This window comes from Medicago truncatula, chromosome 2 (genome assembly GCF_003473485.1).
Source record: "Medicago truncatula cultivar Jemalong A17 chromosome 2, MtrunA17r5.0-ANR, whole genome shotgun sequence".
Lineage (NCBI taxonomy): Eukaryota > Viridiplantae > Streptophyta > Magnoliopsida > Fabales > Fabaceae > Medicago > Medicago truncatula.
The window spans coordinates 6,595,487-6,609,905 of NC_053043.1; the positions used below are offsets into that span (position 1 = coordinate 6,595,487).

The window sequence follows — 14,419 nt, forward strand, 5'->3', positions numbered from 1 at the left end:
ACTTATTTTGATTAAGGCAGAAGTCTTAAAACACAATAATTTCCAAGGAAAGAAGAAAACCTATGGTAACATTTTTGAATGATTGAGTCTGTCGAAACAAGATTTGATATTAAGAACAAAAGGACATTATGATATCAAAATGGACATAACAAAATAAAAATCAACTAAAACCATTTCTAATGTCATGTTTTTTCTGCCTGCTAATTCGAGTTAGATTCAGATTGAAAACCATTTGCTGAAGAAATCTGCAGTCCTGAATGCTCCTTAAGTGTTACTGGCTTGAAATTGAATTATATGGTTGAATGGCTGATTGTTCCATTCCTTGTAGCTTAAGAAAGTTTGTCTCAATAAGGATCTGAATATGGTTATTTAATACCAGTGTGTTGAAGCAAGATAAGATGAGATCACATAAGCTAATCAAGGGAAAAACCTGTCAAATTTATTGCACTAGACCTTGCGTATGCGGGAGCTTTGTGCACCGGGCTGCCATTTTCAAAGTTTTTTGTAAAATTTATCAAAGCTATTAGGCCAAACTGACTCTTAATGAGATTTTGAATATCATTGCCAACACAATGATTTTCAGTCTATAGCAACCACTCTTGTCATGTAAGAAAAAGGCCAACACTGAATATCATTGACTCTCAAAACAACATACCATTTCCCAAACTGTCTTCACAAAGGGCAACATTGCTTTCTCATGTAAGAAAATATCAGTTTCTTACATTGAGAACACATCACTATCTGAGTTCCCAAAACAACGTTGATTTGTGATAGTGAATATTTGTTAATATAGTTTGACTTACATTGAGAGTTTATATGAATTAAATTCCAATAATTTATACTTGTGATTTGCGAGCATGTCAGTAATAATTTGTATGAATATTTTATCTTTGTTTTGAAATATTTTTGCTAGCAATGTGTTCATCCATTTCATTTTGGTTTGTTCAAAAGCTTCAAGGACTAATTATGATACTCCAATAAGCTTCTCTTGTATTATTGAAAACTGTTTTAAGTCAAGCTTAATCTTCTTTTAATCATGTTTGTGATGTCATGCTAATTCAAGGTTGCTTCATTTGTAACCACTGAATGATTCTCTTGTAGTGAAAGAAGCTTCTGAGTTATGTTAAGATTGTGATGAACATTTTGATCTCTATGAATTTGTTTTCTATCGTATGGCCGAGAAGCCTTCCACTGCTACTGTTTCATTAAAGCTCCTTGTCCGTTTTCGATGCTCTCAACACGATCCTTAAATAATTTAGCATAACTGTCATCTCTATCTCTATGTGGGTACATTAAAAACTCCAAAGATAAATAAAATAAAAGACAACAAACATTTTTATGATCACTTCTGGTGGAACTCGAAATTTGACCTTCACTCTAATTTAATCAAATTATGCAACTTACATAATAATTATGTGACATTATTAGACATCGTACATCCTATTACAAAATTGTTACAACACAATATCATAAAATTACACAAACAGTTAGATTTTCTGCTGTTGATTACATGTTTTAAATCCATTCAAGCCAACAAATAATGTATGTAGGATGTGCACCCTTACGACTGTATCTTGACTAACACACTTGTGGGCAGTTGAAGACCTCGGCTTCACGTCAAAAAAAAAGAATTTGAAATTGTGAATGCATCATGCCATCAAGAACAGGTGTGTAATTTGCATTCTTTACCGTTACGCTTCTTGAGGCAGCTTCGCATGATTTTTGTCCTCATATATGTCATCTCATTTTGACCAAACTTGCTTCCTACATGAACTGCTGCTCATCAATGAGAAGTGAACATAAATTTTCAATAACCCTGATTGAAAATCTTGATATTTCACAAAAAGCTAGAATTCAAACGTTTGAAACTTTTGTTATATAAGCTAATTCCATTATGTACAAATTTTCCAGGGAATCATTATAGGGTCGGCAATAAGAGAAACTATGGTAAATGTTGTACTGTATTTAATTAGAGTATTGACAGGTTTCATGGAGATAGCAAGGAATGATACCATTATGAAAATAAGGTCTTCCTTACCTATTTCATAGTTGCAGTACATATGGAGCTAGAAGCACCCAATTAGAGTGGCATTACTTCCATTCAGGCCATTTAATTGAATCAGTGGACATCTTCATCTTTGATGCACCAGCTTTGTTTGAGGAGTCATGCCATATCATCTCCATCTGATACATAGCAGAACAAATGGTCACTGGGTATGAATTATGGAATGACACAATATTGTAGAGCTTCGAGTAATAAGACTACACAATAAAAAGTTACAAATAAACTTTGTTCCCTATCTTATTGCTGATGTTTCTAGGCTAGAAACAAATTCTAGGTTACTCTTGAGGTCAATAGCAAGTACTGTCAATAGTGTTTGTTCCACCTTTAAGGAAGCAATGTTTCGAGTGAAGCAGTTACTGACAACTAAATTTCATTCAATAAATCAACCATATGCTAATTGCTTCATTCGTCATGCTAGCAAGGATTACAATGAACAGAAATGCTGAAGAGAAATGAAATACATACCTCTCCAACAATCACTTTGTCGCCTTCCTTTACGCCACGTTTCACGAGAGACTTAAATACACCACAAGCCTCAAGGACATTTTGGAATCTTTTCTCGGAATCAACATACCTGTTAAAAGATTCACCGGTTTCCATGAGACTATCCATGAATGGAGGTGGAAATTTCAAGCATAATTCTAGTCCTAATACACTTTTTTACTAACATGTATCAAGTATCAGAGAGGAGGATGGAGCTTCCAGCCTTTATATTTTTCATGCTGTTCTAGAACGGTTCTTTTTTATTTTTGGCAAAGTCTAGAAAGGTTATTTGATGAAGTTTCCAACAATAGCCAGCTATTTTTTGGTTTAGGCATCTTTCACTTTCAAGTTTGAAAATTTACTCAAAAAGCTTTAGCAATCTGAGAAAATGCATTACTTATGTGATCATAAATGGTTTTGTAGACAAATATAGAAAAAATGCAGGTGAATGATTACAACACTATTTGTTAAATGTGATTGAAAGTTACAACTCAAAAAGTAAAGTATGTTTGACATGTAATAAAACTACAAACTGGTGGAAAAGAAATGTGTGTATTCTTACTGTTAAAAATTGACATGTATTCTTAAATCACATTTTTATTATTTAACCTACCGCCAATTTGTCATCTGGACAAAACGATGCAATCCAGATCCAACTACGCTCCAAACATTTGAACTGCTATCATGAAAAATCTCAAAATCACTGATTGATGCACTTCGTTGCTTCTGTACCGCATGAGCTATATGATTCATGTCTACCATATCTCGTCCATCTGAAACAGGTTAGATTAGTCCAAATGCAAAGAAGTTTTTACAGAAAAAGAATAATCTGGTAATATGACAATGATATATAGAATACGCATAAAACAACTTATAACCTTCATATTCCTCCCTGTCTTCTTTATTTTTACGCCAAAGCTCATAAGCAGCACATATAACTTCATGAGTACCTTCCCTTTTGACAGCACTCATACAAAAAGGTGTGATCCCATGAGATTGCAACTTTTCCTTGAAGGATTCCCAGTTTTCGTATGCTTCTGGAAGATCCATTTTGTTATAAGCAACTATAAAAGGCTTCTCAGCAAGTTCAGGATTAAATAGCTTCAGTTCTAGACGAACTGCATCAAACTCAAGATCTGGCTGTGGTGATGAACCATCAACGACATGTATCTGAAACCCAATGTAAAGACTAATTTTAAACAGCAGATTTAAGGGTGAGAAAATGGAGGAGCAGACAGAAATATCAAATTATTATACTTTTGAAATAGCATATACTACCAGAATGTTCCATACAGAAAAATTAAAATAAAATCACACTCATAAGCTAAATAGATGGACACTATATCATTGTTTAAACCAATGGATAACCCTTAGAACAATGAATTTTTGGATAAACTGCACGTGACATTCAACATAAAGACATTCAGAGTGGGCTGGGTTCATATCTACTAATTGATTGATTTGGAGTCTGGAGAGATATATCAGTTATCAGACGGAAAAAAGCAAAAATAAAGGTAATATAACGGACACACTCTAAAAGCTTAAATAAGCAAACAACTTGAAACTTAAGTCAATCTATTTTTAACACGACAGACACTATAAGAAGTTAGATCAAAAGGTCGCAGTGGCCTAAGTTATATATTTCAAGTGTGTGTCAAAAAAATCGTTTAAGAGAAGGGCAATGAAGTTTAGAGTGTTTTTTAGGAAAAAGGAAAGCAAGGAACATACTCATAATCTATAATCGAACATAGCTCAGATAAAATTGAGATTCTAAATAGATAGATATGTAACCCAAGTGCCTAACTATATAAAATATAATAAATATGTTGATAACATGTTGATCAAAAACACCTACCAGTGCAGAACACCTTTCAGTGTGTCGCAGAAATTCATGACCTAAACCAAAACCTCGGTGTGCTCCTTCAAGAAGACCTGGAAGGTCTGCCACTACCATAGTTGAATCGTAGTCAAAGGAAACAACACCCAGATTGGGAAGCAGAGTTGTAAAGGGATAATTTGCCACCTCTGGCTTTGCAGCACTAACAACACTCAAAAGTGTACTTTTCCCTGCATTTGGAGCACCAACTATACCAACATCTGCAACCAGCTTCAGTTCTAACTCCAACCACCTGATCAAAAGAAACCAGCATTCTTAGACTCGTATATGAATTTGAAACTCAGGCCAGATTCAGGAAAACAAAAGAATAAACTAGTTTCTCTTCAAAACAAAAACAGGTCTAGTTTCAGACATGGCCACACATCATCTCCGTCCATTATGGATTGTGGACATTTAACTCGCAAATACAATCTAATAGGAACAAAACTGAAAAAGAGAAATCCAGCCATATGCTAACTTTTAATGCCACACTCACATGCATCCCGAACTCACCCAATCAAAAATACAAATACGGGTCCTCTAAAGTCACGACTTCTTTCACATAAAATACACTAAAGTCACGACTTTCCTACATAGGATCCATTTCCCAAAAGAGATGTGTCATTTGAACATCGAAATACAGACACCTGGTGTGACACCGTATATGCTTATCTCTATCTATCCACATTACTTTCAATCTTCTACAACTTGCATGCATTTAAAAAATACACATAAAAACCAAAGGACATCATACTCGACATCAAAGTATCATTTCTCTTCCTAAGAACACCCTTCAAATCAAAATTTTAAAAACCAAATTAAACATCAAACCTACAAGAACACTGAATCATAGTTCAACTACTTTAAACCATTAAAACCAGGACAAAATTGCATTGGAATAACTGTACAATAGACAATGTCAGTTCAAAATTCAACGGATTAAACCGTCCAGTGTGGTTTTTAAAACATTGCTTCAAAGAAAACACATAGTAAATCTTATGGTGAAAATGAGCACTCACATACATTTCATGACCCTGTTCACCATTCTCAGCAATTTTCGGAGCTTTATTACTCCCACTCTTAAAAGCAGCATTCCCTCTCCCACCTCTCCCACCCGGCAACAACAACGCCTTCTGTCCCGGATAAACCATCTCCAAAATCACCTCCTCCCTACCAGCCTCCCTAATCACCGTCCCTGGCGGCACCTTCACCACCACATCATCCCCCTTAGCACCAATCTGCATCCTACCTTGTCCATGTGACCCCCTCCCCGCCCGAAAATGAATCCCATTCCTAAACGGTAACAACGAATTCATCGCTTTATCAACTTCCACATACACATTTCCACCTCTCCCTCCATCCCCTCCTGATGGCCCTCCAAACGGTACGTATTTCTCCCGCCTGAATGCCATACTTCCGTTCCCTCCGTCTCCTGCCTTCGCGAAGATTTTCGCCCGGTCAAAACACCGCATCACCGCCGGTAATCCTTTCTCCTTCACTTCTTCTTCAGTTTCTTCACTCCAGAATTCTTCACCTTCTTCAATCTCCTCATCCATAAACTCCAATTCTTCATTATCTTCAGACAAAGACTCACCAATTCCTTCAAAATCACCATTGATTTCTTCTTCTTCTTCTACTACTACTTCTTCATCATCATCGTTATCGAGTTTGTGGAGCAATTGGTGAATTGGTGTTGATTCGGAGAGTTTGATTTCAGAGGAGGAAGGTGAGAAAGTGGAAGAAAAGTCTTCCCTGAGAGGGAGACGAGTGTAGGTGGTGGCGTCGCCGGCGGAGAGGAGTGGCGGTTCCGGTGAGGACTTGTGGGTGTTGAGTTTAGGATTTGGAGGAGGTTTGGATTTGGTGCGGGTGGGTACACGGTAACGACGGTTGCGTGTGTTGGAGCAAGATATAGAAATGGGAGAGAACCATGGTGAGATTGAAGTAACCATTTTCGTGAGAGAGGAACAAGAACAACACGATGTGTTGTTGATGAAACATGTCTCAATTCAGATAAAAACCGGGAAAAAACCTCAACTGGATAAGGCCACACGTGTTGTAAAACCTCAATTCACACCTTTTTTTTTAAATGTCTTTTCATTTATTATTTTTTTTGTCAAGTCATTTTTTTTTATTACAGCTATATTGTTTTAAAGTTTATTTAAGTTAATAAATTTTGTAAAAATAATAATAATTGTACTTTGATAACATTAATTTTCTATAATATTTTTAACTATTTATTCTATCATTTCATGTACGAATCAATTATCTTCTACATACAACTACAAAGATTAATCTTTCAAGTCGAGTGGAACTACATTAGATGACACAGAAAGTAAAATATTCCTTCTTTAATGTGAACAACAAATTTTCATGTCATGTATTAGATATATGCAAAAGAATGTGGCCCTCCTCAACCGAAGTAAAGAGGGTTAGTTAAATCTTTCTTCCACTCACCTACAAATCCCTCAATATTCCAAAAAAAATATCAAACTCACTCACGATTTATTCTCAAAAAATGAGTTCAGTTAAATTCCAAGGCAAGTCCGGAGAGGGATGGCAAACAACAATTGAAGAACTAATTATGTACCTGAAATTTATGAAAAATAAAGAGATATCGATAAAACCAAAATGAAAGTCAATGCTGACGATATTTTTGCATATAACATAGCACTATATGTGATCGGTGATATTGGTGATCGTGAATTAAAGTATATTAAAGACTATATATGTATAAAATATCTGCAATGAAAAGAAATTATTCCAATGAAATCAAACTTGCCTTGTAAAACAAAACTTTTTAGTCTTGTAGTCCTCACACTTGAAGATGTGAAGTTAATTAGATATATACCCCTTTCGTCCCTTAATATAAAAGCCCTCGTTGTAACTTTCATATAGATTAAGAAATGTTCGTAGTGTACGTAATGTGTCCATTTTATATGAGGATAATACTAAATTGTCTTTTGTTTGTGGTATATTCAATATTGACTTTTTTTATATTCTAAGATAAGTTACTAGTATCATTTAAGGTTGTGTTTCAAGTCCTACATTGCTTAGGTATTGAGACCTAAAAATGTGTTTAAGTACACTTATTTTTTGAGTTAATTTTTAGGATGAGATTCAAGCCCATTCAATATATATGAATATTTTTCAGCACCTTCGTCCTTTTAGTTAATGTTTGGGATGAGATCAACTCCATTTAACAATAGATAGAGACCGAAAATGACTATTTATTTTTTCTCTTATCAAAGACAAATTAATTTGGATTTCATGTTTTTTTTGTAAGGATTGAAATGAAACTTCACTTTACATATTAAATTTTTTAAAGTATTTGATATAAAATAAATATAATATAAAAACAAGTTCATTGCTTAGGTGATATATTATGATTTAAAGAGATTATTTTTATTTTTGAAAAGATATCAAAAGAGAATAGTTATAAAGAGTAAAATATATATTAAAGAATGTTTCTATTTTATTTTTTTTTAAATTGAATATTAATTTACCAAACAAGTTTTTTGATTTTCTCTTCTCCAAAAGAGTTCTCAAAATTGAGATTATCAGACAGATTTTAAGTTTCTTTACTTTCTGTACTTTATTTCTCACACATTCATGCATCATGGAAACAACCTCCTTTCTGTACTTTCTCCGACATTCATCTTTAACTTGGATATCTCCATCAATAAAGACAAAGTTAGAAGGAGAGTTGTCATTCCAATAAGGACTCAAGAAGGGCAGGTCTGGCCTTGAGGGTGTGTAAGGTGCTCAACGAGACCGGACCTCTAAATGATACGGGCCTCTAACGAAAAATTAAATCTAATATCCACCCCCACTTAAATAAAAAATATATACGTTATATCCTTTTCTTTCTTTAGTAGATGTTTAAGTTTTTTTCTAGACTCTAGTTCTCATTTTTGTACATAAATCGGATACTATCAAACCACCCCTAATTTGTATAATCACTTAATCAGTCAATTTGAAAAGGTATTTCATTGAAAGAATCACAACAATCATTATTTTCTTCGCATAAACCATTCGTTTTATCCTATTCCACAACAGAGGAGTGACAGATTCAAACGTCACTGTTAGATAAATTTCATCTCTTTCACTTAATTTTTTTTAATTCCTTTCATGTTTAGAAGTTCTTTTGATTCTGATTTTTTTTTTTAATGAAATTTAGCTACACAAAGAAATTACGTTTTATTTTAATAGGAGCCTATTTTAAAAAGAGAGCCGAGCCTCCTATTTCACAAAAACGGCTATGAAGAAGGGGTATATGTGGTTGTGCAGGGTACACCATTGTTGCTCAAAAGTTGTAGTGCAGTCAGGGTGACACTTGCAAACAACTTCCTCAGCTTTGGTGTTTTAGGAAGTGATATTCTTCCTCACCCACTGCAGAGCATAATCAATATTATATAATTCATTTCAACAAGATGGCTATTACAAAAAAAAAGATGTCACATGAACTAAAGTGAGAGTTTTTTTCGAGAAAATCCTTAAATCCTTAAATTTAATTCTTATATCCTTAAATCCCTAAATCTCGTCTAATTCTCTTTGCTCAAAATCAATTTCCTTTTTTATTGTTGTTAATCAATGGGGATTTGTGGTAAGAAAGGAACGTAACACCAAATATTTTGTGTTGTCAATCCAAGAAGTTTAGTTATATTGTGTGTACTATTATAATTAATAGAACGTCTCATGTCAAATGTGATTTTAGTAAAAATATATGTATGTTTTGTAATTGTCAAACAATCGAGTATGTCTCCAAAGTCCAAACTTTGGCTTAACTAAACATTATCAAAATAACTTAAACAATATCTTACTTTGTACTAAAACATATTTATCAAACATGCATGTAGAAACATATTAATCAGCTTCACTGTACTTACACTATAGAATGAGGGAAATATTATACTTTTTAAAATTGAGGAGTAAAATGTGGTGATTTCTTATAACATTAGAATTCAGTACAATCCTGAAAATTAACAACAACAAAAAAATAAATTGATTTTGAACAAAAAAAAAAAAGGGAATTAGATGAGATTTAGGGATTTGTGGATTAATATTGTCAAATTAGAAATTGGACCAAATATCCACGCTAAGAATGAGATTGAATATTTAAGTTATATTGGATTTTCATTTTTGTCAAAACTTTTGTACAATTGAATGAATAAATTATATGTGCTTAGATACCCAAGTTAGCTTTCAGAATGTAAGATGTAGTCTCACTTAAGGTTCTGTTTGGTAAATAATGATTAATGACCCTCATTTCATTTTTTTGAGAAAAATATAATATGTTATAACACAATAATAAAAAGGGTTAATTAAATTTTGGGTTAAATATGTTTTTGGTCCTTATAAATATGTCAATTTTTTGTTTTAGTCCCTCTAAAATTTTCCTTCAACATTTAGTCCTTATAAAATTTTTAATCACTACTTTTGGTCCCTAATTTTTATTTAAATTTTGTATTTTTTAATGAAATTATGCAGAAATATGTAAAATATTCTAAAAAAAAATTTCTTTAAAAAATTAGAATTTTTTAACAAAACACAAATTAAATATGAATTTTTAATCGTAAAAGATATAAAAATTCATGTTTTGTTCAAAAATTCTGAATTTTTTCTGGAGTGATTATTATAATATTTTAAATTTTTCTGGAAAATTTCATTAAATAATATGAATTCTACATATGAGTTTACTTTAAAAGAGGGACCAAAAGTGAAGATTGAAAATTTTATAGGGACTAAAAATCGAAGGAAAATTTTAGAGGGACTAAAACGAAAAGTTGATATATTTATAGGAACCAAAAACATATTTAACCCTTAAATTTTTAGTCTCTATAAATATTCACAATTTTGTTTTTAGTCCCTGCAAAATAAAATCACGCTTTTTAGTCCCTATGACATTTTCCTTAAGCATTTTAGGGACCAAAAATGTTGATGGAAATTTTTGATAGGGAGTAAAAATGCTGATGAAAAATTTTAGCATTAACGAAAAATTTTGTAGGAACTAAAAAGTGTGATTTATTTTTATAGGACTAAAAATAAAACCGCAGATATTTATAGGATAAAAAACTTAATTAACCCTAATAAAAAAGACAATATATATAGAGACAGACAAAGACATTTCTAGTTACATTTCTTCAATCCAAAATTATAATATATTATAAAATTGGTTTGTAAAAGAATATATCGCCACAAAGCACGCATGCACGCGCACAGGCATATGTTTGTACGTATGCTCATAATGCTACAAATATATATATCACTAGTTTTTATCTAAGAGTGTTTTAGCAAGTTACACCTTCTAAACAATAAGTGAATGTATCATAACAAATGTCTATAACAGTTTCTAACACACATCCACTTATCTTTGCTAAAACACACCTTAATAAAAATCAGTAGTTAGCATGCCTCATATCTTTGTACAAATATCATTTCAAAAAGAAAAAAAAAAACACATGTGAAACAAATATCATAAGAACCCTGTCAGTCGTAGATTTAGAGATGTCATGAGCCGATAAAGCGAATGTGACAAGTCCACCACCATCCCCCCTGGACATGAGTTAGGATCGATGAAGCAACGGTGATAGGCAGAGCAACCAACAACAACAATGGTATGAATCCAATTATCTTATCTTGTTCTTCTGTTCTTTAGTAACAAAGGGTTTTTGATTTTCAATCCAATTATCATGCTTTCTTACTTTCGCAGACTATTCAAAACCTCAACAACTCCTCATCTTCTTCAACCCTTTTCTTCTTCTTCTTCTTCTTCCCAAAATCACTCTTTTACAGTCAACTACCTCATTCAAAATTGTGGGTTTTCACCAGAAACTGCTTCTAAACTCTCCAAACGAGTTCTTCTCAACAACTCACAAAAACCTGATTCAGTCCTCGCCTTATTCAAATCCTATGGTTTCTCTAATTCCCAATTATCATCTCTCATCAAAACTCGCACAGATATTCTCTCTTACGATCCCAACAAAACCATTCTTCCTAAATTCAATTTCCTTCTCTCAAAGGGTGCTTCAAATTCAGACCTTGTTCACATCATCACCAGAAATCCTCTTATGTTGTCTCAAAGCTTGCAAAATACAATAACCCCTTGTTATGATTTTATCAAAAGATTCTTACTTTCTGATCAATCTACCATTGCATCTCTCAAACATTGCTCTTGTTTCCTTTATTCTAAATACCCATCTCACAATATTCAGCTACTGCTTCAATATGGGGTCCCTGAGTCTAAACTTCTTATTTTGTTTCAAAATCATTATTACATACTCTCTCAGAATCCTTCAATATTTGAGAAGGGTATAGCGGAAGTTAAAGAATTAGGATTTGACCCCAAAACAACCCTTTTCATCGTCGCATTGCGGGCTAAGATTAATAGCAAATCCCATTGGGAAAGGAAGATTTATTTGTATAAGAAATGGGGTTGGTCTGATGAAATTATCGCCTCAGCATTTTTGAAGTATCCATGGTGTATGTTGGCATCTGAGGAAAAAATTGAGGCGGTGATGCAGTTTCTTGTTAATCACATGGGTTGGGAATCTAATGTACTTGCCAAACATCCGATGCTTCTTATGATGAGTTTAGAGAAAAGGGTTATTCCTAGGGCTTTTGTTTTGAAATTTCTTCAATCCAAAGGTTTGATTAAGGATGCTAAGTTGGCTGCACCTTTCAAAGTCTCTGAGGATCTGTTTTTGAAGAGATATGTGAATTGCTTTGAGGAAGAAGCATCTCAGCTGTTGAAGTTGTATGAAGAGAAAAGAGATGCTTCAACTTTCAAATAAGGTTTTGAAAAAAGATTCGCAGCCACGATCTTGGAAGCAACACAAAGGGTCTCTGCTGCAATTTAGAACCTTGTTTTGAAGATGGCACAGATATGCAAGTTGAAGTGGCGTTTCACATCTCATTGACCTTTTTTGGGGCGTTTGAAATAGTCTATAGTTTAATTGGTGAGTGGTACTAGTATCAGCTTACCAAATTTTGTTACTTGATCATCCTGTAGGATTCGTTCATTGTTTAAGGGAAAACTACAACCTTTTTTAGACTAGAAATACTTGTTTGACAACTGACAATGACTTTTGCAATCAACATGAGTTATATATTTTGGTGCACAGTGATGTCTCTATAAAATATGCTCTTTGGTAGTATCCTTAAATTTCACTCTTTTTTGCAGAAGTAACATTCATTCATGCCCAAACATGGTATATAGTCATAGAATATGATTTTTCTTGTGGTTTGTTCATATAAAAGTTCATTGCCTACTTTCCAGTTCTTTGCTTGTGATAACAAATTTTTATACAAGTTAAATGAAAATCAACATAATGTGAGAAGGATGATCTTTATTCGGACAGAATAAAAAATACATCTATTTTTGTCGCAAGTATTTCCTAGTTAGCTCATCTCTCTCAGATAACTCCCACTCCCTCAATTTTAAAGCTTGTTATAACTTTTTATTTTTACTGCTCTTCAAGCAGTTCTGTTGAGGTTAATTGATGTTCCTAACTCGTAGTTGGCAGTAAACCTTGTGAGGATCCCGCGATTTGTGGCTCAGATGGCTTCATATTCGAGCATGATATCATTATTCTTATTTAGTTTATGGTGCAATGCCCTTTTTATTTTGATACAAATTTGGTTAGTAGCAGGATTTGTTATACATGTGCATTTAGGTTCTTCTCGTGACTGTGTTGTGCTTCTGGTAATAGGGCCTTACCGTTTGTCCTAACCTTGCACTGGTATTTTACTCTGCATGATATTCCTGAGGTATAAGATGTTATTTTATTTTTTTCTTAGCACTTGCTGTTGTTGAGATTCATATTTAGACTATAGGATGCGCATTTAGGTTCTTCTCGTAACTGTGTTGTGTTTCTAATCTTGTGGCAGAGCTCATTTAGACTATAGAATTTTTTATTTTTATTTTTTATGTATTAGCAATGATGGAAAACCATAGATCCTTATAGTCCTTTATAGAATTTGATGCCATGTGTACATATTTTAGTTTAATTATTTGTTTTAATTGTACTTTTTTTAGTTTCACATAAACAATTGTAACGACCTTCAAGAGCTTCTATTACTTTTATGTTTGGATCTCTTTAAGTAACAGAAAGGGATAAAATAGAGTAACTGGTACTTTGTCCTCATTTGCTACATTTTTTACAGCTAGTTTTGGTACACACATTAGGCTAACTAATAATTGTGTTGTAACCCCAGATGAAATCTGGAACTGTGCCTTACTTGTTCATATGTACGACTCTTGTCTTGTTTCTGTTATTTCTTATTTGCATGTTGCTTTAGTTTTCTGTGCTGGAGTTTTCCCCTCAAGTGCTTATCACATTACTCAGTTTGTTTGCTGTGATCTTGCTCGAAATAGGCTCACAAGAGAGATATCAGTGCTGCTTGGTAGTAATTTATTCCATCCTGCTTCTGAGTTCCTGCGCACGATAGATTAGGTGTGTCTAATCATCTAATGTATATGGGGAAAATACTTTGAATCACTTTTTAATTTTTCTTACATATTGAAATATAGTTTTCCAAAACAAGTTATGTTTTGCTAAATACTCAGGTTTCTCATGGACAGTACAAAAAAGATCCAATGAGCATAACTTCAAACAAAAATTAGTATATGTGCAGACAATTTTAATGCTTTTAACTAACTTAACTAATTTCCTTGGTAGAAGTGATTTAGTTAAAAGTTGTATATTTTGAGAGGGATGGAGTATTTGTGTTGATGATCGCTTGACATAGGGATGATGACATGTACTCACAAAAACGGACAGGATAAATCCTATTGATGGAGCTGAGTAGCAGCTGCAAAGATAGATCTAACCAAGGTAGCCAGGATCGAGTCCCAGCATGTAGGATCGCACGATCTTACGTGCTTTCCCCACCAAAACGAGCTACGACCTTGATCTGGGTCGTTTTTGCCATTTTTATGATCAGGATCGAGTTTCTACAGCAGAAACGTAAGGGAAAAACGTACTGGGCTCTACGAA

General features: G+C 33.4%; 2 protein-coding genes across 5 annotated transcripts; one reads left to right on the forward strand and one right to left on the reverse strand.

Moving 5' to 3' along the window:
- Positions 1-1,352: 1,352 nt before the first annotated feature.
- Positions 1,353-6,432, reverse strand: LOC11441314 (GTP-binding protein OBGC, chloroplastic). Of its 3 annotated transcripts, none has more exons than XM_024777498.2 (7): positions 5,448-6,432; positions 4,404-4,677; positions 3,427-3,718; positions 3,162-3,321; positions 2,531-2,639; positions 2,039-2,184; positions 1,353-1,764 (listed from the first exon to the last, which is right to left on the reverse strand). In XM_024777498.2, exons 1-6 carry the CDS (start codon positions 6,371-6,373, stop codon positions 2,092-2,094), a joined length of 1,854 nt encoding a protein of 617 aa, XP_024633266.1. In that variant the 5' UTR covers positions 6,374-6,432; the 3' UTR covers positions 1,353-1,764; positions 2,039-2,091. The 3 variants fall into 3 exon arrangements, with proteins under 3 accessions (XP_024633266.1, XP_024633265.1, XP_003593960.1); XM_024777497.2 differs by having other exon boundaries at positions 1,353-1,773; positions 5,448-6,431; XM_003593912.4 differs by having other exon boundaries at positions 1,353-1,776; positions 5,448-6,431.
- A 4,462-nt stretch (positions 6,433-10,894) lies between these two features.
- On the forward strand, positions 10,895-13,935 carry LOC11445633 (uncharacterized). 2 transcript variants are annotated; one of them, XM_039830304.1, is made up of 3 exons: positions 10,895-12,379; positions 12,947-13,190; positions 13,798-13,935. In XM_039830304.1, exon 1 carries the CDS (start codon positions 11,114-11,116, stop codon positions 12,212-12,214), a length of 1,101 nt encoding a protein of 366 aa, XP_039686238.1. In that variant the 5' UTR covers positions 10,895-11,113; the 3' UTR covers positions 12,215-12,379; positions 12,947-13,190; positions 13,798-13,935. The 2 variants fall into 2 exon arrangements, with proteins under 2 accessions (XP_039686238.1, XP_003593962.1); XM_003593914.4 differs by lacking the exon at positions 13,798-13,935 and having other exon boundaries at positions 12,947-13,308.
- The last annotated feature ends 484 nt before the right edge of the window (positions 13,936-14,419 follow it).

Coding starts and splice junctions, on each gene's coding strand:
- LOC11441314 (XM_024777498.2), bottom strand. CDS start 6,373: ATGGTTACTTCAATCTCACCATGGTTCTCTCCCATTTCTATATCTTGC. Junction 3,322..3,426: donor AGACAGGGAGGAATATGAAG/GTTATAAGTTGT, acceptor AACCTGTTTCAG/ATGGACGAGATATGGTAGAC. Junction 2,185..2,530: donor ACAAAGTGATTGTTGGAGAG/GTATGTATTTCA, acceptor GCTATGTATCAG/ATGGAGATGATATGGCATGA.
- LOC11445633 (XM_039830304.1), top strand. CDS start 11,114: ATGCTTTCTTACTTTCGCAGACTATTCAAAACCTCAACAACTCCTCAT.